This window comes from Gossypium hirsutum, chromosome A09, assembly GCF_007990345.1.
Source record: "Gossypium hirsutum isolate 1008001.06 chromosome A09, Gossypium_hirsutum_v2.1, whole genome shotgun sequence".
Classification (NCBI taxonomy): Eukaryota; Viridiplantae; Streptophyta; class Magnoliopsida; order Malvales; family Malvaceae; genus Gossypium; species Gossypium hirsutum.
In genome coordinates this window covers 75,912,558-75,938,972 of record NC_053432.1, presented here as the reverse complement: position 1 = coordinate 75,938,972, position 26,415 = coordinate 75,912,558, and the positions used below count along the sequence as shown (strand labels likewise).

The 26,415-nt window shown below is 33.3% G+C and overlaps 6 protein-coding genes and 1 non-coding gene across 9 annotated transcripts; 6 read left to right on the top strand and 1 right to left on the bottom strand.

The window, feature by feature from the left end:
- The first annotated feature begins 1,286 nt into the window (after positions 1-1,286).
- On the top strand, positions 1,287-1,358 carry TRNAH-GUG (transfer RNA histidin (anticodon GUG)). Its single transcript has one exon. It is a non-coding gene; the product is annotated as a tRNA-His (tRNA).
- A 61-nt stretch (positions 1,359-1,419) lies between these two features.
- On the top strand, positions 1,420-2,361 carry LOC107889700 (dolichyl-diphosphooligosaccharide--protein glycosyltransferase subunit 4A). Of its 2 annotated transcripts, none has more exons than XM_041076816.1 (2): positions 1,420-1,587; positions 2,099-2,361. In XM_041076816.1, exon 2 carries the CDS (start codon positions 2,105-2,107, stop codon positions 2,216-2,218), a length of 114 nt encoding a protein of 37 aa, XP_040932750.1. In that variant the 5' UTR covers positions 1,420-1,587; positions 2,099-2,104; the 3' UTR covers positions 2,219-2,361. The 2 variants fall into 2 exon arrangements, with proteins under 2 accessions (XP_040932750.1, XP_016669715.1); XM_016814226.2 differs by having other exon boundaries at positions 1,421-1,587; positions 2,105-2,361.
- Positions 2,362-3,418: 1,057 nt separating this feature from the next.
- Positions 3,419-7,167, bottom strand: LOC107889699 (uncharacterized). 2 transcript variants are annotated; one of them, XM_016814223.2, is made up of 5 exons: positions 6,950-7,167; positions 6,343-6,550; positions 5,479-5,821; positions 3,999-4,820; positions 3,419-3,804 (listed from the first exon to the last, which is right to left on the bottom strand). In XM_016814223.2, exons 1-5 carry the CDS (start codon positions 7,039-7,041, stop codon positions 3,665-3,667), a joined length of 1,605 nt encoding a protein of 534 aa, XP_016669712.2. In that variant the 5' UTR covers positions 7,042-7,167; the 3' UTR covers positions 3,419-3,664. The 2 variants fall into 2 exon arrangements, with proteins under 2 accessions (XP_016669712.2, XP_016669714.2); XM_016814225.2 differs by having other exon boundaries at positions 6,343-6,588; positions 6,950-7,103.
- A 3,307-nt stretch (positions 7,168-10,474) lies between these two features.
- LOC107889698 (heat shock cognate 70 kDa protein) lies at positions 10,475-13,499 on the top strand. Its single transcript, XM_016814222.2, has 2 exons — positions 10,475-10,797; positions 11,514-13,499. The coding sequence occupies exons 1-2, from the start codon at positions 10,584-10,586 to the stop codon at positions 13,238-13,240; spliced, it is 1,941 nt and encodes a 646-aa protein (XP_016669711.1). The 5' UTR covers positions 10,475-10,583; the 3' UTR covers positions 13,241-13,499.
- A 2,921-nt stretch (positions 13,500-16,420) lies between these two features.
- Positions 16,421-16,936, top strand: LOC107890356 (RING-H2 finger protein ATL51). The gene has a single exon (XM_016814810.2). It carries the CDS (start codon positions 16,421-16,423, stop codon positions 16,934-16,936), a length of 516 nt encoding a protein of 171 aa, XP_016670299.2.
- An 864-nt stretch (positions 16,937-17,800) lies between these two features.
- LOC107889697 (RING-H2 finger protein ATL33) lies at positions 17,801-18,900 on the top strand. The gene has a single exon (XM_016814221.2). It carries the CDS (start codon positions 17,930-17,932, stop codon positions 18,644-18,646), a length of 717 nt encoding a protein of 238 aa, XP_016669710.1. The 5' UTR covers positions 17,801-17,929; the 3' UTR covers positions 18,647-18,900.
- A 2,213-nt stretch (positions 18,901-21,113) lies between these two features.
- LOC107889696 (dof zinc finger protein DOF2.4) lies at positions 21,114-22,747 on the top strand. The gene is made up of 2 exons (XM_041076814.1): positions 21,114-21,350; positions 21,532-22,747. The coding sequence occupies exons 1-2, from the start codon at positions 21,300-21,302 to the stop codon at positions 22,489-22,491; spliced, it is 1,011 nt and encodes a 336-aa protein (XP_040932748.1). The 5' UTR covers positions 21,114-21,299; the 3' UTR covers positions 22,492-22,747.
- The last annotated feature ends 3,668 nt before the right edge of the window (positions 22,748-26,415 follow it).

Sequence of the window (26,415 nt, the reverse complement as noted above, 5' to 3'; positions counted from 1 at the left end):
CACGTCTTTCTGTACTGGCAATAATATCAATGTCAATCAAGCAGGAACGAAGCCAGAAAATTTTTTTGGGAGGCCGGATGAAATTTTAATTTTTAATAGTTTATATCTTTATCATTTGTAAAAGATTAAATCAAATTTTTATAATTTTAGGGGGGGCCAAAATGTAATTTTATCTTTATTAATTTTAAAATTTTTAAAAAAATTTAAAAGTCTAAAATATAATTTTATATTTTAGGGGAGCCGAGGCCCATGCTGACCCTTGACTTCGCCCCTGCAATCAAGTTAAAATCAACGAATAAAAATATATGTAAATCTCCACAAAACACAATTACTAATAATTTTCAACAATATAATTTACATAAGAGTTAATATACATTATTACCGCTTTATCGTAATTGTATAAAAAATTAGACTTTTATATATATATATATTCATAATTTGGGTATATAAGAGTTCTTATTAGATCAAAACTATACATGGAAGTTTCTTTTTTATCTAGTCTCGTATTTTGCTTTGGCAGAGAATTCACAGTGGGCCAAAATAGAACCGAAAATTTTGATGGTTAAAACAAAAATTCTACTATTGTATTAATTATATTTATAAAAATTTCAAAGTCTAAAGAAGCAAATTTACCAAACTAGGATTGGTGCCGCCTCTATGTATCAGTTAGTATAATAAATTAGAACCCAAAATTATATATATTTATTTTTATGAAAATTTCAATTTGTAGCATTTGTATCACTGGGTTGTGTCCCATTCCACTCTATCGGCAGAATAATTTGTATCAATAAGTACATAGCCAATGAAATTGAAGAAAGCTAATTACATTATTTTAAAAAATCCAGCTAATAACTTGATTTCATCCAACTTAAATGACTATTTCAATAAAAATATAATATATGTGAATATTGATATAAAAAACTAGTGTCATGTAATTTTTAATTCGTAGGAAAAATTATGAGGAAAAATTTATAAGATCATCTTATTATTTAATATATGAAATAATTTTTATTTTATTGAATGATGGATAATATTAATGAATACTTTATAAATAAATTTATTTAATCTTATTAATTTAATATAAAAAATTAATTTTCGTATATCCATAAATCTAAAACTATATATTAAATTATACTGATAAAAATATCAATAAAGAACGATATATTTATCAGTACGGTATTGATGGTATTGGCACATGAAACTATTTAGATTTATAATTAATAAATAAATAAAAAGAATTATAAATTTTACAATAATTAAAATGTTTATCATTCCCTCAACAACATGTGGCTGTAGTTTAGTGGTGAGAATTCCACGTTGTGGCCGTGGAGACCTGGGCTCGAATCCCAGCAGCCACATTACATAAAAATGTTTTTCTTTAAATTTTTTTCTTTAAATTTTCCAACCTAAACTTCTAGGTATTTTTTGAACTAGAAAGCAAGTTCCAAAAACGACATCGTTCGGAAGCCAACTCTCTCACATATCTGCTAGACTCCTAGTTTTTTCTAGTCACTCAGTTCTGATCAAGTAATCAGATTCGGAGTTCTTCGGGATCATCATCTTCATCATTACTCAAAAGCTGTCAAGGTAAGAGTTTTAAAATTTATCCAATTTTCTGGATCTTTATTTTTTTAATATCCAATTTTTATGTTACGTTTTGAGTCGATTAAGATCGTAAATTTTCCGTTTATTGGATACCAGAAACGCTTATGATTGGGTTTTCTTGGGCATGATAATGTAATTGTAGAAATATTCAATCTTTTTCATAAGAGCTTTAATTTCATGTTTTATTTTGTGAGTTTTCTATTGTAGGTTGTGATCTGAACAATGAGTGTAACATCATGTCTTTTCTTCGAGTTTATGGCTGTTTTCGTTTCCTTTATTTTTTTAATTCATCATTTGGGTTTTAAATTAATCCTTGTAATTAGTCATTTTGCTCAAGTCTGTTATGAACTTAGGATTGTTTTTTACAGGAAAATTTTATTAGTTTTACTGGTTGAGAAATCAGAGCTCGATGTTCAGATGATTGATAATAGCCCTAAATTTGAAGAAAAAATATGTTTTAAAACTGATTTGTGCTGTTATTTTTGCTTGTAAGTTTCAGATGATTGATGATCAAGACCTTGGCTTCTTCGCGAATTTCCTTGGGATCTTCATTTTCGTTCTTGTTATAGCCTATCATTATGTGATGGCTGACCCAAAATTTGAAGGCAACTGAAGATTTTGCACTTTTTGTTTGTGTCTGCAATGGATATTTAGATGATAATTTTGGTAGACTTGAGTTGTTTCAGAAACGAAGACGAATCACTGTTGTTAAAAACCTTCAACAAGTTATTGATATAAATGTCATCTTATTGCTAATGTTTTGCTTGAATTATATTTATATCCATTTTTCTTGTTTTTGCTTTACATTTAATATTGCTCAAGTGATTTAACATATGGTGCACCTTGAGGCAGCACTCTGTTGGAATGCAGCAAATGTGAAAGCGGGGATAGCATTGTAGTGGAGTGTAGTCTATCATGGTCTGTGCTGTATCAAGCGTGGCCTATGCATAAATATGGAGGCATAGTTCACTTACTCACATTCTTTTGCTCTTTATCTAGTTTCAGGAAAAAGAAAAAAGAATATTTTTTGCATTATGATGATAGCAATTGAGATGAGATATTGTTTTTGCATATGAGGTTGTAGATAGCTAGCCAATCTTTTGCATAGCTAGCGAGTGGTGAAGTGTTGCGGGACCTATATTCTTCGTCTGGCATCAAGCTTTAATAACAGGAAGTGCAAATTTGCATGCCTTGTTGGATTCTCCCATCTGAGTAGGTCAGCTGTTTCTTCTTTGATTACAATGGCTTATATCTTAGTGGCAACTCTTGCTGTATGCTGAAAAACATGGCTTCCTAATCTTCTCAATGCTGTTCTGTTGAGGCCTCAATCATGTTGGGACATCTGCAGTTGGTGTTAATCCCAACACGAGATCATGGGATATGGTTCTCATTTGCAACTCCTTTTTCGAGCTCTGCTAAGGACTTGATAGCTATTTCTGTAAAAGACCTCATTTTGTACTTGGGAACTTACTTTAGCAACTATAATGAAAGGGCAGGAACAAGATAATAAGCTCCATAGCATCTGCTGTGAAATTCTTCTGTTAAGTTTTAACGTTTCTACAAGTGCCAATGGACTTTGTGGTTTGGCCAGAGATGGGGAACAAGGAGAAATTCAGGGTTTAAAAAGAAGTAGCAAATTTAATTTTCAGCATCCAGTTCAAGTCTGGAAAATGATTGTACCATTTGCATTATCATGGAAACCAAATTTATCACCTTCTAATCTTTAATTGAGACTTTTGTTTCCGATGTATTTTCTTCACTGCATATACGAAAATACCAAAGAAGACAGTTTCTCAGTCGTACATCCAATGCCTTTATCAGTAACCACGAGATCCGGATTGTATATTGATGAAAATGTGATTCAAAATCTTACTAGCATAGACCTTCCTGTCAGATTCACATTCGTCATCACACCAAATAAAAAAATAAACCAGATCGTTCGGTTCAAAAGATTACTGCATATTGGTGTTGCTCTCAACCTTTACAATACGTAGAGCAATTAGTTTTTGCTAGATAGCTAATGTCCACTAGAGCTAGCAATATAAGTTCTAACTGCTAATTACTTCCCGTGGTGGGATTTATTCTGGGAGCGAGTCCGGGGTAGATGATTTCGAGGTGAAAATCGTTGGCCTTGCTTATCTGGATAAACTGCTTTTCTCTTCTTGCCCTGATCTCTCCTACCACTCTGTGCATTCTTGCCTGCAATATTGAAACTATTGTAAGAGCCTACGTTAAGAAAGTATTTTATGAACCAGCAAGAGAGCAAAGAATAAATATAACGGTTACAAGCATTCATTATATAGACATGTGTAAAAATTAACAGAAACAAGTTTACAATCCAGCTTTTTTTTTTTTCATTGGAAAAGTACTGAGGGTGTGAAGCTTTGCATTACATGGTGTAGAGGCATCTTTTGCAGTTTTTGGTGCAGACACATCGCTCTCCAGAATAGCAATGTTTCTTTCAGATGAACCTGAATCTATAATATGAGTTGAGTTATTTTCTTCATTGCCCAAATTTTCATTTTCTTGACGAATTGCTGAATGACACAACTTGTTTTTGTTCCCAGATATCCTTCTCTTTTTGTTGTCAGTGCAGATCTTCACCTCAATGCATTCATTTGGAAACACAGCCCCTTTCCGCATTGCCAGTCGAGTTAATCTCATAGGAGTTGTTGGCCTAGCATTAACATCTCCATGTACTGAGGACTTTTTATCCCTAGCAATTGCATGTTCAGCAGTCATTGCAATTTCTGAGATTTCAGCTGTAACCTTTGCAGGAGAAGAGGTCTTATTTTCAGCACTACGATTAATCTTTACTGAGGTCTTATTTTCATTTCCCCGAACCTTGGTTGGTATGCAAGAAGAGGGTTTGCATGAAGCATCCCCTTGTGTTGAAATTGGCGGTGATATTGCATGGGAAGCATCTGAAACAAGTGGAACGGAAATAGCCAAAATTTCCGAGGAATGTTTACCCTTCATAAACATGTCGGCAGTCATACAGGAGCTAAATTCCATATCAAGACACTTCTTAGCTGTTAACAAGGATGATGCTAGAGCTGCACGTGAAGCAAGAGGGCTTAGACGAGACCTATTCTGAATGAATTCTTCTTGAATGGAAGCCGCAGTTCCTGATTGATACTTGGTTTCTATATCCACTTGCAGTTTAGTTTTACTGCATGTTGTCCTCTTCAAATGATTCCGGTTATCAGGAACAGCTGGAATACATGCATTGGATTCAGCAGTAGAATTGTGAGGTGTTTGTCCATTGTTAAGAACTGTATTAGCAGCAGGATTATACTAACAGCTCGCAGAAAAGATAAAAAGACATTGAGTTATTGTGATAAGTACCACAGGGAATTTGGTATGCAGGATATATACTGCACATTAGCACTTATAACATTAACGTCTCTTATATCATCTTAAGATGCTCATTGTACCAGAGAAGGAAACCACAGAAATTACCAGACATAGAAACATATCAATAGTACTTATCAAATGCTAAGAAAATAATCTGTATTGAGACAATCTCTTCCTTTATCACAAAGTTGAAATCTGAAATCAGCAGAGAAACAGAATGAGTCAGATATATTTTAGACAAGTAAAAGCCAACCAGCATGTGTACCAGACAGAACCATGTCTCAGTTCATGGGCAAGGAAACATAAAAATAAATGATAAGGTTAACCACATCAGTTCATTGGCAAGGAAACTTAAAAATAAATGATAAGGTTCTGCACTGAAAACAATAGTATAAAATTGAAGAAGACAGATGATAGTTAGCTGCATGGAGCCACAGACTATGTTTGAGGTAAAACAATTTGGTAAAAGAGCCTGCATCACAATCCTCTAATAATGTCAATGGCTAAGATGCTTACCTTTTTTTCTCAATAGCAAACCGTCTAGAAAATCTTTCTCAGGTACAGGTGCATCAGCTAAGTTGCTAATCTGTTCTATTTGCTTTTGCAGCAACTTATTAAGGTCCATTTCTGCATCAGAGTCGTCGAGAATGGTCAAGAAAGGAGATGAATATGATAAATCTGTGTCTTTTTCTGGTTTTAAGAGTGTATGAATGATTGGATAGTCACTGATGCTTTTAGTAGCAAGCTTCATGACTGAACTTGATGGGACAGCAAGGGTTTGTCCTTCAAGGTCGTTATCAAGCCATTTGATCATGAAACTGCATCTACAGCCCCTTTTTGAGTGTCGTATCCTGTCCACCTGATAATGACAAAAGTTGGGGTGACAAAATAAAGGAACAGAAGTGTTTAGCAGTACTAAAGGCAACTCAATGAACATATCTTCAATATGAGCCTCATTAGAGTACACCATCTAAAGAACATCACCATAAAATCAGGTAACTCATTTTAAGCTATGCAAAAGAGATATATCTGATACCATAGTTATTTTCTGAGGCTCCACAAGTTTAATGAGATTTCAACCAACATTTACATTATAGTTCTTTGAGAGTTGATCATTTTGTATTAGCTACATCTTTTAAGTTATTGCCTAGACCATGGTTTGAAGTTTCATACTGAAAAACACAGTAAATTCATCATATATAGCACCTGGTCTTGTGAATAACATAGCTAAATATATTTAATTCTACCAATCAAATATAGTGATGTTACTTCAACCATGCATATAAGATATAAGATATAAGAACAAGTTAGAATGCAATTTTGCTTCGTTATTGATACTTTCTTGCAGATGTAATGCTTATGTGAAGACAGAAAATGAACCTTTTCCACCTCAGCATCATGGAAGAAATCCTTGGACTGTAATTTTGTGTTGACAAGTACACGTTCACCTTCTTCGATGTGGCAGCAGTCATCAACTTGAAGCGGCATAGACCGGAAACGAAGGCGTGCCAGAACTTCTTCCTTGTTCAACATCATATCTTTTAACTCCTGGCTCCCGAAATTTACAATCAGACTATCTCCAGAAGAGCTGTACAGGACCATTATCAGAAGCCACACTTCAAATCACTGGTATGATCAACAATGCAATCCATTTCAAACAAACAAATTAACAGTCAATGCAGAAAGTTTAGAGCCTCTGAATAGAATATCCTACAACACTGAGTGAAATCTTCTCTCTCTTCTTTTGTTTTCTTCTTTACCTTTCTGGGTGACAATGAAATAAAACCCAGTGATCGGTGATGGTTTTGAAGTAAAAACCCATATAAAATCAACCCAGAATTGGGGGAACAACCCAGGTTTTGTTCTTAACAAAGGACAGGGATTATTGATAGGTAAAAAGACAATGTTGGGAAAAAAGGAGAAAAAGGGCAGCTCATAGACAGCCATGGGAAGAAGAGCGAAGAAGAAAAGAGGAGTAGGGAGTTACCTGAGAGAAACTATACAAGGGTGCCAAGAGGAGTCCTCTTTGCGCTTAGCTTCCAATTCTATGGAATCGTCTGCTACGCTGAGAGCTTCCATCTTCAGTCCAGCAGTTCAAGCACTCAGAAAATGGCCGTGCTTGTTGCTTTTCCTTATAATACAAAAAAAAAAGAAAAAAAAAAGAAGAAGAAGATAAAATAAATAATAAAACTATTACCAATTAGAATTTCAAACATCAAAAATAGTTCTCAGGTTATTAATGTTATGCCCGATGACCGGATCAATAATATCAAACTTAACAATAAAATAGTAAAAATATAATAATGAAATAGTAACAAAAACAACACCTTATGACAACAAAACAATTAAAAAAAAGTATGAGTTGATTCGGGCAAAAAAAAATTTACTTAAATCTGACCTGCTTAGAAAACGGTGAGTTTATATTTTTACTTAAATTTTCTCATTTTTTAAATAGATTTTATGGCTTGAATGGGCGACCTGATTTACGATCAGGTCTAATAATTATCTAATGACATGTAAAAAAAATTTTATTATCTAATGATACCTTGTAATCATAATTATCTCTTGAAAAAGTGAGTAGGTCGAAAATTTTTAACTTTTTGATATAAAGATAATTTAATAGTTTTGCATCTAATTATATTATTAATTGTTTTTACCAAGGATTAATATTGTACATAAATTTATATAATTTTTATAAATATATTAATTTTTTTTAAATTTGACCCCATAATCCCAATTTCACATGTCGACCTTTATTTTGTTCAAATAAGTTTAAAACATAAAGAAACATCATTGGAATGTTGTTTTTCTTTACTTTTAGTTAAAAAAAGAATGCAAAATAAACAAATAACACAATAACAATGTTAATTTAAAATCATCATAACAAAAACTACATTAAAAATAATAAAGTTTTAGAAAAAAATTTGAAAATTAAACAAATTAAAGAGATCCGAAGAACTCAAGAAAAATAGAATATGGTCTAATGTCAAGTGGTGCCCACAGAAACTTTGTTTTGAGTTTTAACAATGGGAAGAATATAACTTTAGGGCCTATTTCTCATTTCTTTGTACTTTTTGTTTATTTATATAGTTTGAAATATATATATTTACTATAATTTTAAGCTCATTATAATAATTTGTATAAATTCAATTAATTTTAAGTCCATTCTTTAATTTTTGAATATATTTTGGGCCTACATAATATATTGGACCTATAATATTTTATTATTGATAATTTTAATTAATCGGTTAATTTAATGAATTATTTTATTTCAAATCAAATTAACTATTAATTGAAATTTAAAAAATTTATTGACCGATTGAATCAAATTTGATGGCCGACTGATTAAACGAAAAAATTTGATTAGGTCAATTAATTTAGTTAAAACTAAATTATGCACACCCTACACTATAAATTCAATTGTCACAATAAAACTTGCTTCACCTCTTTCAAGAGATAACTCTCACGTAAAACAAATAGAAGTAATCCAAACATAGGTTTCACACAATCTGAACATATATCAAAATTGAAGTCTGAACAATTAATAATCTTCCTATAAGTAAATATATAATGTTTTTCAAAGGTACCACATGACCCAGTTGACTTCTTTCAAATGAACCACACTTAAATATCTTATAACACCCCAATCTCGAAAACTTTGGTGTTCATCTTGTTGTTGATGAAAAGAGCGGTGGTGCCTTGGAATATGCATTTGCATGAAAGCAGTGAGGATATCAAGAACTAAGCATTAGCATGGCACAAGGCTTTGTAAGGGTGTGGTTGGACCTTCCTAAAAGTAAGTCATTCTGTTGCTTCCATATGGTCGACGAAATACAAGTAAATTTCGTTGGTTCAACACTGCTAATATCTTTGATGTCGAGCCATTGTTGAATCCATCATGCTATGGAATTCAATTGGAGTTTGCAAAACCAAATCAGACAACCCTAGTGAAATGGCAACGTCTAAAGAGGTGTTCAGTTAATAATATTCTCCTCTTCGATGTTACAAAGAAGGTAATGTTCTGTACCTTAATGTTATATTTCTTTAGTTCACTATGGGTTGGAAGGCAGTTGTTGCAAAATTTTCACAGGAAAATAATGAGCTTAAAGAGCAACTTGAGTTGCCACATAACTTTCCCATTAACGTTGTTCTGGGTTCTGGTTCGTTGTTCATGCCTTTGTCTAGAAAATCCCATGATTGTTTTCCTTCTAACAAGCTTGTCATCACTTATAAATAGAAGTGGACAAGCAGTCCTTGAACCCTTCTTGTCTAGGAATCTAGAGTCTAACAAAAAAATTAGGCTCGTTTGCTAGACTTAAGCTTAAAAATGAGTTTAAAATTTTACCCAAATTTAGCTCGGATAAAATACTAAAACCCAAGCCAGGCCCACCCGTATTAGTTTCTTAAAAAAATTATAGAATACATCAAAAATATTAAAAATATTAAAATAAATATTTCTCAATAAATTAAAAATAAATTTAAAATAATGTTTACTTAAATAACACTAACATAAATGTAACTTAACAAGCAAATTTGAAAAATAGTAACAAAATTAACAATAAAATAAGAGTTATACAATATGCAAATGATAACAATAAAATAGTAGTAACATAATTGTGAAATGTTAGCAAAATACTGAAAAAGAAAACAAGAAAATAAAAAAAAAAGCAAAAAATAGTAAAAAAGAAGCCTTACTCGAGGCTTGATATATTTTTTAAACGGACATTTTTTTTGCCCAAACCCATTTTTCGAGTCTATATTATTACTCAAACTCTTACATTTTTCGGGCTAGCACCCCACCCGACAACTAACAGTATACTTCAAAGTCTTGAAAACAAGATTAATACAGTCAGTTGTCCCTGTTTGAATCTAATTCAAAAAATACCTAAGCCACTTTCATAACATCCGTATTTTAAATGATGAGTCCAGCCATGAAAACACCTTTATCTGGCTTTTTTTAGGATTTTTTTTTTCAATTCAAATGGTTTCAGATTTACCTCTTTGTGATTTTTAACTCCACAACCCATACCTAAAATGCTGATATGGAAATTAAAGTTTAATTGTTAGCATATATCATCAATTAACAATAACTTTATTTTTAATAAAAATAATTTAAAACTTAATTTTTTAATTAAACAAATAAATAAATTAAATTCTTAGAATTCTTAGAATTAAAAAAATAGGGAGACTAAATTTTAAATTTGAATGAGCAAGGGACTACGGGCAGAATTAGACCTACCATTTTCGTTTTTCTATATTGAATCTTCCTGGACGGTAATTGGCCAATGAGAACAGCTGTAATACGAGGCTCCTTTGCAGTCAATGAACGTCAGATTTGAATGGACGGACGGTCCTAAATCTCGTCAATACAAAAATTCACGACGTGGCGATATTTTATTGGATGTTTAAGGAAAAAAATCTGGGACCATTAAATAATTTTCCTAAGATCGGACGGTTCCTAGACTCTAGAAATCAGAACATTCTAGAAACGAACTTAGAAAATCCCTATATAGACCAACTCCTTTTCCCTCCCACCTTAACTTGAAAGTTGAAACCTTCGCCGCTTCTTCTTTCTCTCTTTTATTGTTGTCCGTTGACACCGCAAATAGAAGAGAAGAGTAATGGCCGGCAAAGGAGAAGGTCCAGCGATTGGGATTGATCTCGGAACAACTTATTCTTGCGTTGGCGTTTGGCAACATGATCGTGTTGAGATCATCGCCAACGATCAAGGTAACAGGACCACGCCGTCTTATGTTGGCTTTACTGATACCGAGCGTTTGATCGGTGATGCGGCAAAGAACCAGGTCGCCATGAACCCCTTGAACACCGTCTTTGGTAAGCTTTAACTCTTTTTTTTTCTCTATTCTTTAAAATAGAGTCTTTTACTTACATTTTTTTTGAGATCTCGTGTTTTTGATTGGTTTTGGATCTATTTTAGTTTAGTTTAGTTTAGATCTATAATAAGGTTAACTTTTAGTACGTACAAAGTTAGATCTGAACTTTACTAGGATAGCGATGGATTTAGTTAGGTATCGCTGTTACTCAAGCTTAGATTCTCGTTCAGATTTGATCTAAAACCATTATAGTTTAGGTAATTTGTCTCTTCAATACTGTTACCTATTTCGTAAATGAGACTCGTTTATTAGGTTTGTTGCTTAGCAGTTTAGAAGGAGAACGAAGTTGTTTTTGATGATAATAACGTTCCTTCATTATTTGTTGTTCACAATGAAATATTATTCAAGATTTATTTTTCCTGTCTAGTTCTAATAAGATTAGTTATAGTATGCAAAAACAGAATATACTGAATTATTTTTGCGTAATGTGCTTTAAGATATAACTTCAATTATGAATTTAACCATACCAGTCTATGTTGCCATCTAAGTATTTATAATCTGTATATCACCAATGGTTTAAACTGAATATGTATTTCTGATATGATGTTCCTTTTGTGATTGGTTAGTCATGTAATTTATAGAATGAGGGGTTATCTTCTTGTCTAAATTTTCTTTTAAGTTTGTTTTGGCTTAGTTAATGTGATTTTATATTTGTAGATGCAAAGAGGTTGATTGGTCGTAGATTCAGCGATGCCGCTGTTCAGAGTGATATTAAATTGTGGCCATTCAAGGTCATACCAGGATCTGGTGATAAACCGATGATTGTAGTTTCTTACAAAGGTGAGGAGAAGCAATTTGCCGCTGAGGAGATCTCGTCTATGGTCCTCATAAAGATGCGTGAGATTGCCGAGGCTTACCTTGGCTTTACGGTTAAGAATGCCGTGGTTACTGTCCCTGCATACTTTAATGACTCTCAGCGTCAGGCTACAAAGGATGCTGGTGTCATTGCTGGTCTTAATGTCATGCGTATTATTAATGAGCCCACTGCTGCTGCCATTGCTTACGGTCTAGACAAGAAGGCTACCAGCGTTGGTGAAAAGAATGTCTTGATCTTTGATCTTGGTGGTGGGACTTTTGATGTCTCTCTTCTTACCATCGAAGAGGGTATCTTTGAGGTGAAGGCCACTGCTGGAGACACTCACCTTGGAGGTGAAGATTTTGATAATAGAATGGTGAACCATTTCGTGCAAGAGTTCAAGAGAAAAAACAAGAAGGACATTAGTGGCAACCCCAGAGCTCTTAGGAGGTTGAGGACTTCTTGTGAGAGGGCAAAGAGAACTCTTTCATCCACTGCCCAAACCACCATTGAAATTGATTCCCTGTACGAGGGTATTGACTTCTACTCAACCATTACCCGTGCCAGATTTGAGGAACTTAACATGGATCTATTCAGAAAATGTATGGAACCAGTTGAGAAGTGTTTGAGGGATGCCAAGATGGACAAAAGCAGCGTCCATGATGTCGTGCTTGTTGGTGGTTCTACTAGAATTCCCAAGGTTCAGCAACTTTTGCAAGATTTCTTCAACGGGAAGGAGCTCTGCAAGAGCATCAACCCAGATGAAGCTGTTGCTTACGGTGCTGCAGTTCAAGCCGCTATCTTGAGTGGCGAGGGTAATGAGAAGGTGCAGGATCTGTTGCTCTTGGATGTCACCCCACTGTCTCTCGGTTTGGAAACTGCTGGCGGTGTGATGACTGTTTTGATTCCGAGGAACACCACCATTCCCACCAAGAAGGAGCAGGTCTTCTCTACATACTCAGACAACCAGCCTGGTGTGTTGATCCAGGTGTATGAAGGTGAGAGAGCAAGGACAAGAGATAACAACTTGCTTGGTAAATTTGAGCTCTCTGGTATCCCACCAGCTCCCAGAGGTGTCCCACAGATCACAGTGTGCTTTGATATTGATGCCAATGGTATTTTGAATGTGTCCGCTGAGGACAAAACCACTGGGCAGAAGAACAAAATCACCATTACAAATGACAAGGGAAGGCTTTCGAAGGAGGAAATTGAGAAAATGGTTCAGGAAGCAGAGAAGTACAAGTCAGAGGACGAAGAGCACAAGAAAAAGGTGGATGCAAAGAACGCGTTGGAGAACTACGCATACAACATGAGGAACACAGTGAAGGATGAGAAGATTGGTGCCAAACTTGCTGCAGCAGATAAAAAGAAGATTGAAGATGCAATTGACGAGGCCATCCAATGGTTAGACAACAACCAGCTTGCAGAGGCAGATGAATTTGAAGATAAGATGAAGGAATTGGAGAGCATCTGCAATCCCATCATTGCCAAAATGTACCAAGGCGCTGGTGCTGACATGGGTGGCATGGATGAGGATGCCCCAGCCAGTGGAACCGGCGCAGGCCCCAAAATTGAGGAAGTGGACTAAGAAATTTCTCTCCATTCTTTTCGACCCTTTCATTTGTTCCTTTAGTCGTTTCATGTTGGTTTCTTTTTTATTGGACTTTAGTTATTGTTTTCTGGCTTTGAACATGTTTTTGAGGGTTTTGTTTGAAGCCAATTTTTGAGTATTTTAGTTATTGGAAACATTGATCTCTGGTGTTGTACAAATTTTCCATTGTTTTCTTTTTGAATCTTCCATTTTTATTTTTATTTTTTGAAATTTCAGTTCTTAATTTTTAGTTCAATTGTCTTGGGATCTTTTATTTTTGCTTAAATGGCAAGGAAGCAAATTTACTAACACTAGCGTTTAATTGTTGTCTAGTAAATTGAATTTTTTTTTTTTACAAAAAATTCAATGTGACTTAATAAGGTTCAAAAAATGTAAAGTTATTTAAATTTTCTAAATTAAAGAAAAAAGAGGGTGATAAAGATGGGATATGAAATACTATATAGATAGATTTGATCGAACATGAAGAATTAGAGGAGGGGATGTCTCTGTTCATTTCTAGGCGACAATTGATGGATTTTTTCTCCCGCTCTGAAATTTTCTTTTTATCCTACTAGAGATCTGCCATCAATCTCCACAACTTGCAGCAAGTTTCATGTTGAAAAATATTTGAATAGCTTTTATATAATTTAATTTGGGTCCACTTAGATAAAATGCTTTGAGTTATTTCAATTTCATAAAAATTTTGACGCCAACATTAAAAGTTTTTATAAAAATTGAATAAAAGAACAAATTTATTTTCATAAAATAACATTTAATCCATCTTAATCTGTCAAAATCTTATTAAATTCTTGAAAAATAGACCACATAAAAGTTCTTGAAAAAAATTCTTGCTTGCTTCAATCTTTTCTCCAATAATAAACATAAGGTTGACTACACAATATCCTCAAAAAGATGCAAGCAAATCATTGAAATCTTTTGGTCAAACATGGCAATAAATAAGATAAGTTATGTGCCTGGGGCAGTGATAGAGGAAGTGAGAACTTTCCTTAGTACAAAGACAGCCATTCTAAAAATTCGGTGGACAACCAAAATAGAACCAAAGGCATAAGTGGATATTCTTGTACTTTACACTTCTTTTTATTGATTCAAAAACTCATATCAATGAAAAAGGTTGCTTTTGGGGATATAATGAGTTTATTAAGTACAAAAAATTTAACATAATATGTTTATTAAGTTTGAAATAAAAATATTTATAATTTCTAAAACATTAAAATCATTTGAATATGTTTAAGCTTACATAACTTAAACTAATTTGGATTTGAAAAAACCTGAGTACAAAAAAAATATGATTTCAAGGAAAATATGAGTTTGAGTAAGCTCAAGCCGAGAATATCTAAGACAAGTTGATCTAAGCTTGACATAATCTAAACTTGAAATAATTCAAATTCAAAGACAACCAAATCTAAGCACTCGAACCCGCTGGTTTGTCACCTTTAATAAGCGGAGGAACAATACTAGTAAATATTAAAAGTTAAAACAATTAATATTGAGATAAGTTTTTGTCGAGAAGAATTATATTATCTTTTTCAGTATCAATAGTAAAAAAAATTATTCCTCAACAAACTAGCATATTGGGATGAGCCTGAATTTGATTATCTTCAGATTCGGTTTATTTCATGTTTGAATGTCTTAGGCTCGAATAAGCTTGAGCTTGGATATTCTTCAACTCAAATTTTTTAAGCTTAAAATTTCTTGAGATTTAGATCGAATTGATTTCATATTTTATAAGTTATAAATAAATATATTTTAAATTTAGTAAATTTATTATATTGATTTTTGTTTTTTAAATTTTAAATCTAATAAACTCATTATATCCCCCCACGCATTTTTTTATTGATTTGAGTTATTGAATTAATAAAAAAATGATTTTTAGATTTAATTTAAGAATTTTTTTTTCAAAATTCAATCTATTAGGTTGTTTATATTTTTCTATAAATTAAAAAAAGGGTAAAGTGCAAAAATAGTCACTTTTGTTTGCATTTGATTACATTTTAGTCACTTATGTTTGAAATGTTACGTTTTAGTCACTTACGTTATCGTTTGTTACAAAATGGTCACTCTACCGTTAAGTTCCATTACCTTCCTAACAACGGTCTACGTGGCGACGTTTGTTACAAAATGGTCACTCTACCGTTAAGTTCCATTACCTTCCTAACAACGGTCTACGTGGCGGTCCAAATGGTTTTAAAATGCCAACTTAGATGTCCTACGTGGCAGTCCAAATTAAATTTATTTAATTAAAAACATATTTTCATCCCAACAATTGAATATCCAAGTTGGCATTTAAAACCTATTTGCACTGTCACGTAGGAATGTTGTTAGGAAGGTAACAGAGTTTAACGGTAGAGTGACCACTTCGTAACAAAATGATAACGTAAGTGACTAAAACGTAACATTTCAAACATAAGTGATTAAAATGTAATTTGAGGCAAACAAAATTGACTATTTTTGTAGTTTACCCATTAAAAAATATATGATGAATTGGTTTAATTTAATTTATTTTTTATCAATATTAATTATTCTACAATTAGTATGAAATTGCAAAAAAGTAATTATAATCTAATAAAAATTTATAAGATAAAAAAAAATATGCGGCGTAATTGATAGAAGGGCACAGGCTTGGCACAAACTATTTGTGTTCATTTTAAATATATTTCGTGTGAGATCAAGTTATTCTTTTAACACTCAAATTAACAATTAAATTAAATTATATTGATATTTTAAATATTCAATTATTCTAATTTGAGTTGTATAATACACTTAAATCTTACTTCCTTTTTCCTTTTAAGTTTAATTATCCCAAAACACATCAACAAATTTTAACATATAATAAAATTTAAAAATCAAATTTGAATTTTTAAAAAAAAAGAAAGAAAAAAATTTAAGGTTGAACTAAATTAAGTGAAGATGGTTGATTTAGAGCTGCAAAGGCTAAAGATGACACGGCGTTGCCACCAATTTTCTGAATCTAAAAATGGATGTTTTCCCCGTTAATGACCGTGGCACCCACGTTTACGGTTACATATGATAGTGAAAGTGAAGCCTTTAATTTGTAAGCATTCTCTTTTTCTTTTGTAATATATACATACAGTTTCTAACACATATAACCTCAACTCTCCCACCATGCAATCTCCACCAATTTTAACTCCTCCTACGATGGATGACGACGATGACGGCGGCGGCGGTCATCTCTTCCGATTTAGCCCGGTTCTCGTCGGCCTTCTTGGAGTCATTGCCGGAGCCATCGTGGTGGCTACTTATCATTTAGTTTACACCATTTGCACATGCTACCGCAGGCCCACGGTGGAGACCGACAATACTACTACCCAAGATGTTGTTGATCAAAATCCACGGGAAAGGCCTCGTCAAAGAAACAGAGGTGCTTCCACAATACCCACTTTGATTCCCATTTTCAGGTACAGCAAAGATTGCAATGAAGATACGTGTGCCATTTGCTTGGGTGATTTCAAGGACGGTGAGCAGATTCGGGTACTGCCAGATTGCTTGCACTTTTTCCATGTTGGATGTATAGATAAATGGCTAAATTTGCACTCCAATTGTCCGCTTTGCCGAGCTGGAACTTCTCCCCCGCAGCAGGTGGCCGTCTCTTTGCCGGAATCTAGCATATCGATATCTACGGGACTTGGCAGATTACCCGATTTAAGGGTTTAGCTTCTTTTTTTTTCTCTCTCCAAATGATGAAAACGATGGGGTTTGAAGCTAGTTTGGTTGGATACCCTTTTATTGATGATTGTTTATTTGCTTGGAAGTGACTCAAAGGGAGAAAATGCCCTGTGAATGAGAAAACTTTGTGTCGGGAAAATATACAAATATCGTACATAAATTTTGATTTTGAAACTTTAATTTTGATTTGGAAGCTACTTTGTATTGGGCCTACTTAATTCATTACTTATGGGTCAATAGCTTTACTTAATGTTGCTTACAACAATTTGGGCCTACTTTTGTAAGCACTAGACTGATATACTCTCTTTGGGTCAAATCCAAAGTATAAAACAAATGGTCAAAAACTCAATTACTAAGCGCCTTTTAGATGGAACTTTCACTTGTTAATATCTAAAAATAATAAAGACGATCAGATTAGATACTGTAACATGAAATAAAAAAATTAAACTTACTATATTGGAAGTAAATTTTTATCTAAAAATTTCTAAATTAAATATTTTTAAAAAAATAAATCTTAAATTTAAAAATTAATAGGATTATGATTTATTGTTGTTGTAATAATAAGAAGAATATAGATTCGAACATTTTAAGTACATTTTTCCTTCATTTTAAAAGATAGAAACAGTATAAAAAATAATTAATAAAATCATAAATATTAAATTTTAAAATTGTTTAATGTTATTTAAAAAAAATGTATAAATGTCTCAACTTTTATATTAAAATTGCTTTAGGGGTATCTGTGCCTTTTTAATAAGTATATTGACTTTAGGATAAAAGAAATTCAATTATCAAAACATGCGTTACTTTCATAATGTTAGGAGAAATTTGTCCCTACCACAACCCCACATTTTCTCCTCAATTATTGCTTTTGCAAATTATTAAAAAATATATATACATCAGCTCGACAAAAGTAAAGCAGCCTCAAGTTTTTTTTATTAATCTTTTACCATCGAATTTTTCTTTTTAATTCATCTCCTTATCATGGAGAACTCACCTACTGTTATCCGGCCACCGCCACCGCCACCACAACCACCGCGTCCCTCCTTTTCATCATCACCACCACCATTTTCTCAGCCTGATAACACCACTAACAGTACTATTATCCCATCACCCCCGCCGTTACCATTCTCTTTATCACCCCAAATATACCCCATAGGTCAAAACGGAAACATTACCATAGTGAGCATCAATCCACCACCACCTTTCCCTGATTCACCGAGAAGCGTTGATTTATCCCCACTCGAATTCATTCTTGCTCTTATGGCAGTCATAACGATCCCAGCTATAGTCTACGCTTTCTTTTTCGCCGTCAGGTGCCCTCCTTGGTCTTCCGACGAACGCCAAGACAGGTCCAGGGACAACCATGGAAGTGCTGTCGAAGTAACCGAGAGAAGGGAGCCTGTTTCAGGTCTTAAGTATCGAAAAGAAACTCACTCTAAAGATATGGGCAGTGATTGCCCCGTTTGTTTATCTGTATTTGCTGATGGGGAGGAAGTAAAGCAGTTGAGTGGATGCAAGCACTCCTTCCACGCTATTTGCATTGATTTATGGCTTAACAATCACAACAACTGTCCAATATGCCGAGCTAATGTTTCCGTAAAGAGGTCAAATAACAATCGTCGGCCGCCGTCTGTTTCAACTTCAGCTAGACAAAGTGATCATCATCAAGGTTTGCCTGATGCTGCCAGTTTGGTTTAGCATATGTCTAATGTAAGTTGCATTGTTGCTCAAAATTTTGTTGTTTTTAAGTAAGGAAAGGAAAAAAAAAAAGGGGAAGATTCGGCTTTTCAATACTTAAGAAAGCAATTGATTCACAGGTTTTAGAAATAATTGAACAACTTGGATGTAGTTGGTATAAATGGAAGTAATTGAGTTGCAACCCACTTGGTCTTTGTAATTCCTTAATTTCTTTCTAGGGTTTTTCCTTTCTATCCATGATTGTGAACAGCGAATAACATTTTGTCCTTTATTTACCAAAAGTAAAAACAGTCGGATCCCAGCGGCCGGCAAGATCCACGTTTAATGTTTGACATTGATAAAGCTGTATGTTTTTTTTTTTCCTTTTCCGAATGGTTAATTGAGGGGATTCAAGGGACAGCAATACCTGGTTACGCGGTTTACAGGGCCCATTCAGGGTGCCGAAAAGAGTTCTCACAGGGAAAAATGGAGAGTAAATATTTCTATTTTGTGGAATCCGGATGGTGGTGTTTTTGCAGCAAATTCAGAGTGTCTTGAATCTTTAAGTTTTGCTTTGCTTGGTGGATAATGTCCATTTATTTCATGCTTTGATTGGTGTTGGGATGTGTCTCAAATCTCGATACCATGCCAGCTTATCTGAAATTTGTTTCCATTGTAAATTACAAAATCTCACTTGGGTTTAAATAAATAAAATACCCATAAGGTTGGCCAAAATCTGACATAATCTGAAATTCATGGGAGCTTCCTAATATTCCATGGTTTCTCAAGCACATTCAAGGTATACGAATAGGCCCCTGAATTTATCCCTTCATAATACGGTCTTTCAATGCCCGGCAGGAAATTTCTTAGTCTTTCATCATCAGATTTTAGTTGTACGCTTTGTAATGTGAGAACAAGAAATGGTACCCTTTGTTGGGTTATATAAGATAGAGATTTGAGATTATCTTCCGAAACCAGCACCCTACCACTCTTAAACTTAAAAAGGTATTGGAATTTTGCATAATTAACATAACATGTTAAACAAAACACCAAAATGGGACGATCTAAAAATTCAATTGAGGAAGAGCTGATGCCAATTTCTGCCTCATTGGACCCAAAATTTATCATGAAGATTGAACTAAATTTAGCCCATTCAAGATTATTGGATTTTGGAGCAAAGGCTAAGCCTAGTGTCGACAAGTCTCTGGACCATATTATTAGCCCCTCTCTCTCTCTCTATTTTTTTTTAGTCGAAGCCTTTAAATAATTTCCCCAAATAGAAAGAAAATATAGTAACTTTATTTTCCCTCTCTATTTACTTTCAAATATTACAATCTAATAAGATGGCAGTCCATCCGACAAAAAATTATCCTACAGGAATTAGCTTTGGCATCTTTTATTGACCTCAAAAAAGTGAAGCCAATCTATCAAAGAAAACCGATCTTACGTGGTCTGACCACCTCCCTTCTAACACGGTAAACTTCATCCTGTTTTTCTTCTTTTTTTCTTTTTCCTGATAAGCAACATGTATTTTTATTTTTTTAAATCTTTGCGTTTTTAAAATGGTTTAAAAATGAAATTACAGTCCTAAACAGTACTGTAAATTAGAATCCAAGACTTCTTAGACATTAATGTTAAGCAAATTTAAAACATGTAAATAAAAATTTAAACATACCAATATCTATTATATAGGTAATTTCAAGTAGATTAAAAAATAAATAATGCCATTAAATTTTAAAAATATTTTTTTTATATACTTTAAATCTAAATTATATATGAAATATGTATAAATATATTTAAAATTTAATCCGCATACCACTGCTAGCCTTCAAACTAATTGATATAAGTTAAAAAATTAATTAAAATATTTAAAATTTAAAGAGAAATTTAAAATCCCAAATTTTAATGGGAAATGATTAGGGATTACAGATCTGAGGTAGGTTGAAAAATGGCTGGTGACCAAAACGGCAACAATATAGTGCCGCATCATAGAGCGTAAGAAAACGCGCACCTCAAAAGGAGCGTGTGGAAGAGCACTGAAATTTATAATATTCCCATGCAAAAATAAAAGAAAAGCAGTGGGGGAAGAGGAACAGACCGGACCGGGGGAAAAAAAGGGTTTATTGGGTCGGTACACTTTGGATTACTGCACACCACCAAAGCACCCCCTATGAAGCAACTTTATTTTACTTAAAATATTCCTTAAGTCTTAACTAATTACACTTAACTTAAATCTCACCCTAATTACATTATTTTACTGCATCACATCGCATCACATCACACATTTTTATAGCATTAATACAAATATTTTAAAGGATGGCATCGAGTTTCTAACATGAACTGTGAATGACTGCACTTAGTCTGTGAAGCATAAGGAAGAAGAAAAGAAGCTTATAGATTAAGAAACATGAGCTTCTCCAAACCCTAAAAAGCAATAAAACAAAAAGAGTGAAGTGAGAAGGAACAATAAGTTGATTAGTATATAGATTAAATATACTATATATAAAGGACTCTCCTTTTAATTTGTTTTTTGCTTCTCTCTTTCATTTCCACACATCTCTCTTTTCCCTTTCTCTCTATCACTAATCTCTTTGTTATGTGATTCTCCACTATTACTTGTATCTCACAAAAACGCACCAAGCCTTTACAAAAGGAAAAGAAACATCACATAACCATGGTTTTTACCTCCCTTCCAGCTTATCTTGATCCAGCCAACTGGCAACAAGTAAGGGTTTTTTTCCTTTCTATTTTTGTTCGGATTTGTTCCAATGGTTTCTTTGCCAAAAAAGCAAAAAAATAAATTCAAAAGATAAATATTCCTATTACTTTTGTTATATCTTGCTGAATATACCTTGTATTTTATTGCCTTCATTTTTGTTGTTTGTGTTTCTTTGCGTTTTTTACAGCATCCGAATCATCCAGCTGCTGATGGTAGTGGCGCTAACGCTCATCAGCTCCCTCCTCCTCCTCCACCACCGCCGCAACCAGCTCCACAACCACATGGAGGGGGTGGAGCAGGCTCGATCCGGCCCGGTTCTATGGCCGATCGAGCTCGTTTGGCCAACATACCGATGCCCGAAGCAGCATTAAAATGCCCAAGATGTGAATCCACCAACACCAAGTTTTGCTACTTCAACAACTACAGCCTCACTCAACCCCGACACTTTTGCAAAACTTGTAGAAGGTACTGGACTAGAGGAGGTGCCTTGAGAAATGTTCCGGTCGGAGGTGGATACCGGAGGAACAAAAGAAGCAAAGGGAGCAGCTCGAAATCTTCGGCCAGCGGTGACCGACAAACGGCTTCGGGTTCTTCCAGTACAATTTCTTCAAACAGTACTGGGAACACTGATATTTTAGGCCTTGGACATCAGGTTCGCCCACAGAGGTTCATGACCCCTTTGCATCATCTTACTGAATTTGGTGGCAGCGATCATATTGGGTTGAATTATGGGACCATGTCAGCTCCACTCGGTGGAATGAATGACTTGAGTTTTCAAATGGGAAGCGCTTTAGCTAGCGGCAGTGGCGGTGCTACTCCCGGCACTTCTCTTTTGACTATGGCTGGTTTGGATCAGTGGCGGCTACAACAACCCCCACAATTTCCTTTCCTAAGTGGTTTGGAATCTTCTCCCGGGTTGTACCAATTCGAAAGTGGAGGCGGCGGTATTGAGGCATCCGGTTATGGAGGTGAAGTCGGTCATCATCAGGTTAGGCCTAAGATATCGAGCTCAATAGCAACCCAAATGGCTTCGGTGAAAATGGAAGATAATAGTAATAACAATAGTAGCCAGCAAGAACTGATGAATTTGTCAAGGCAGTTTTTGGGGCTTCAAGGATATGATCATTACTGGGGTGGAACTGCATAGTTTCACCTCTTCATCTACAACAATTATGAACACAAATTTACTTACTTTCCAACTCCAAATGTCATCAATATGATCAAACACTAGATTTGGTAGGCGTTTCTTTTTCTTTTTCTTTTTTACTAGAATTGGTAGGTTTCAATGTATGTGTTGGTTTTCCATAGTGAGTGTATCGGTTTATAGAGCTTGTATCAGGCATATACGTACTGATGATAAAGTTCTGAGCAAAATATATATTTGTTTTAGTTCTCTAGTTTCACATTTGAGTTCCTGTCTCTTGATGATTTTCTTACAATTCCTGCTACCAAATTAATGTGGCTTAATCATTTCAATTCACCAATTTAATTAAGCAATCAAAATCGGGAGAGACTTGTTGTTTTCATTTTATTCTCAACTTCAAGGGTGTAAAGCTTTATTATCAAGTCTTATTTTTTAGTGTTACTTAATAATATAAGTCTACCGAAATATCCAAAGTTTCGTTTCGTCGTATTCAAATATATATATATCGTTTTACAATTTACACTTTTTCCAACTTATTTTATCAGAGAAGAATGTTCTTCTCTGATTGTTGCCATATATAGTACCCATCCTTGTAATTCATATCAATATTTTCCCAAAAGTAGAATCTCTTTATATAGGGTACTATTTTTTTTGGAATGACAATTGACAAAAAAATAATATGCTTCTATATGCAATTTTCAACGATCCATCCATATAATCATTTTTACTTAAATAATTTCTCCATCTCTATTTCAGTTTAATTATGTCTTTCCCTTTGTTTGAATGATTAATTTAGCCATGACTTTTAGCTTACAATGTGTTTGATATTATTACATTCTTCTTGTATAATGCGACAAATGTGATCAAGCTGCAACAATGGAGCATCTATTTGGAGAAAAAGCTCAAGCTTTTATTGTCACATTGTTGAAAATCATTAGGTATTAGGCATTAGGCATTCAACAATTGTGAAAGGATTGTATGAAACTGTGATTCCACATCATTCTTATCCATTTTCAACAAGAGAATGACAAATCAAATTTTTACTTCTTATTTTTAGCATTTTTAGTTGGATTTAAATTTTTTCAGGAGGAAAAAGCTGATTTGTCATTATCACATTAAAAATGGATAAAAATAATGTGGAATCACAATTTCATACAATCTCTTTTCTTCGACAATTATATATTGGGTCTTAAAAATTAAATTGAACCTCCTAATAAAATGCAAATTGTTCTAAGATTGTTTTATTTTTATTTTTATAAGAATTTAACTCGACAATCTTATTTAAAAATAATTAAATTATTTATTGCTCGACCCACATGCATTTTGGTGTGTATGTATATATTGGTAATTAAATTATTTATTACTCGATCCACATGCATTTTGGGGTGTATGTATATATTGGTAATGATAATATATATATGAAAGAAGGTGATAATTAGGTTAGAATCATGCATTGTAAATGAAAGGGGGAATCATTTTGTAATAATTTGAGAACGTACTTGTTTGTTGAGCCGTGAGGAAAAAGAAGAGGAGTGAAATGAAATCATAGCTATGAGTAGTATATGACAAAACCAACATTTTTAACGAATTATAATTACAGTAACAATAATATGTTTTAATTAATGTAAGGACAATAGTCTCAAAAGACTCCAAAATCTCACTCAAATCTATATAACCAAAAAATCAACATAGTATTCTTAAAAATAATTAAAAATAAAAAATAATAATAAAAGAAGAAGAGGAAGAAGAGTGCCAACACAACAGGGTCAAAGTAAGAAAGGATAGTATAAGTGGCTTTCGGACAAGAGAATGGAATGTCTGACCCAATTCCTAAGTTTGACGCGCGTGAGCGCAGTGTTTGGTATCACGTCTCACTATGAGACAAAGTACTGGGTTTGTCAGCATGTGGACCTGACTGTTGTGTCTTGGTCTCCGTGATTGGATCTTACATAGCACGCGCTTCATGGCTGCAGGTTCTTTACCTTTTTTTTTTCAAAAATACAAAATTATTCATATTATTATTCTGAAAAATTAAATAATAAAAAAAATCATGCTTTGTCATGTTTCCTTCCCTCTTTCCATTCGATCATATTACTGACACAACAGACACTCTCAACCTTCACTGTTGGGTGCTTTGGTATAAAACACATGCAGGACTTGACTTGACTTCATTTCCTCCCCTACTACCAAATACGGCTGTATGCATCTCTTAGCTTATACTTGCAACAATCCATCCAAGATATATTTGTTTTAAACTACTTTTATCTTATTGATGTAAATTGTTGCTCAGCACTTACCTAAAGTGGTATATAAAGAAAGATAACTATAATTGTTTATATATTTATAATTAAAAAAGAGTTATATTTGATGATTTGATGGTTAGGATGTTCATTATCTTAAGTGTAGTTTGAGTTAAAGTCGTGTTAGTTGCATTGCTATTAAGGCATCACCCTCCTTTTGTAATTTAAAAAAAAAGAAAGAAAGAATAATATTTGACGCATGAATGTACATAGCTAGTTAACCAAATGATATCACATTCTGAGAAAAGTCTTTAATAGAAAAGTTGAGTGTTTTAGGACTTTGAGTGTCTAAGCTTTTAAGTCTCATTATGCACTAATGTAATATGTGAGTATTCCCCTAAATTAATTTGGATTTACATGTTGTCCTTAATTTGAATATAATTTCATTTTCCAGTCCGTTCTACTTTACATTAAATTTATTTTAGTTTTAGCTTATCAAACATATATTATTTGTATATTTGTATAAGTAATTATATGTGCAAATCCCTTAAAAAATAAATTTAATAAAATTCGAAGGGTTTTATAAGTAGAAACAAAGTTATTTAATTATCATTTCTAAACAAACAATGTATAGCATTTAAGCAACATTTAAAGAGCCTCTAATATACTAACAACCTCTTGACTTAATAGTAAGAATTTTATGATATAAGGATGAGAGTCTGGGTTTGACTCCAAACAAATCCATTCCCCTCCCTCGATTATTCAAAAAAAATATTATATATATTTAAGCGATTAAAAGGTAATTGAATTTGATATATTTTATGATGAAAAGAATAATTTGATCGGATTCTCTCTTTAGATCTACGGAAAATTAGAGTATGTGTTTAAAGCTTTTTAGTAGTTTTGAAATTCAATTGGCTGAGTTCGTCTTCTTTGTTATGATATACAGTTTGAGTTAATTACCATTTACGTCTTTTAAAAGATAAATAGTTCAAAACATTAACTGTAATGGATTTCAAATTCATCTATTTTGAATGAAGAGGTTTTTTAATATTTCAAACCGTAGAGGTAGGAATTGTTTTAAAGGCGGGTATGGAGTATTCGCTTGCCCTAATTTATCTCGCCTGAAATTACTATTTTATTTTTATATATAAAAAATATTATAATATATTTACACAATTAATCCTAAAATATTTGAGATATTTATAAATTATTATATGTGTACATTAAAATTATCTGAAATAATTAATAAATATCAAATGATATTCACAGTTTAGAATATCAATGAACTTAAATCGTAGTAGAGTAAATGGTAAATAATTATTATAAAAAAAAAACATAATGATATGAATCCTAGCCATAGTACCTTTTCTCAATATATGTTAAGACCGTAATTGAAAGTTTTAAATTGTCCGGTAAATTTGGTTTGGTGTCAGCAGAAAGCTGAACAAAATATTCAGCAATATGGGGCTAAATGTACAATTAAGTAAACAACCTAAAAGGTGCAATGACTAAAAATTAAACCAAAATCATGATTAGAAATCATGGCTGTTGGTCCAATGCACTTAACCAATATACTATATATTTTAAAAAAAAAGAAAAAGAAAAGGAAATTCGTCTATCATTGCAGTTTCTTAACCAGAATCTTCCCTCTATTATCTAACCACAAACATCTATCTGACAAAAT

Excerpts from the sequence above, each read along its gene's own strand:
- LOC107889700 (XM_041076816.1), top strand. The coding sequence starts at position 2,105 with ATGATTGATGATCAAGACCTTGGCTTCTTCGCGAATTTCCTTGGGATC.
- LOC107889699 (XM_016814223.2), bottom strand. The coding sequence starts at position 7,041 with ATGGAAGCTCTCAGCGTAGCAGACGATTCCATAGAATTGGAAGCTAAG. Across the intron at positions 6,551-6,949 it reads CCTTGTATAGTTTCTCTCAG|CTCTTCTGGAGATAGTCTGA; the intron begins GTAACTCCCTAC and ends GGTCCTGTACAG. Across the intron at positions 5,822-6,342 it reads ATGATGCTGAGGTGGAAAAG|GTGGACAGGATACGACACTC; the intron begins GTTCATTTTCTG and ends TGTCATTATCAG.
- LOC107889698 (XM_016814222.2), top strand. The coding sequence starts at position 10,584 with ATGGCCGGCAAAGGAGAAGGTCCAGCGATTGGGATTGATCTCGGAACA. Across the intron at positions 10,798-11,513 it reads CCCCTTGAACACCGTCTTTG|ATGCAAAGAGGTTGATTGGT; the intron begins GTAAGCTTTAAC and ends TTATATTTGTAG.
- LOC107890356 (XM_016814810.2), top strand. The coding sequence starts at position 16,421 with ATGGATGACGACGATGACGGCGGCGGCGGTCATCTCTTCCGATTTAGC.
- LOC107889697 (XM_016814221.2), top strand. The coding sequence starts at position 17,930 with ATGGAGAACTCACCTACTGTTATCCGGCCACCGCCACCGCCACCACAA.
- LOC107889696 (XM_041076814.1), top strand. The coding sequence starts at position 21,300 with ATGGTTTTTACCTCCCTTCCAGCTTATCTTGATCCAGCCAACTGGCAA. Across the intron at positions 21,351-21,531 it reads ATCCAGCCAACTGGCAACAA|CATCCGAATCATCCAGCTGC; the intron begins GTAAGGGTTTTT and ends CGTTTTTTACAG.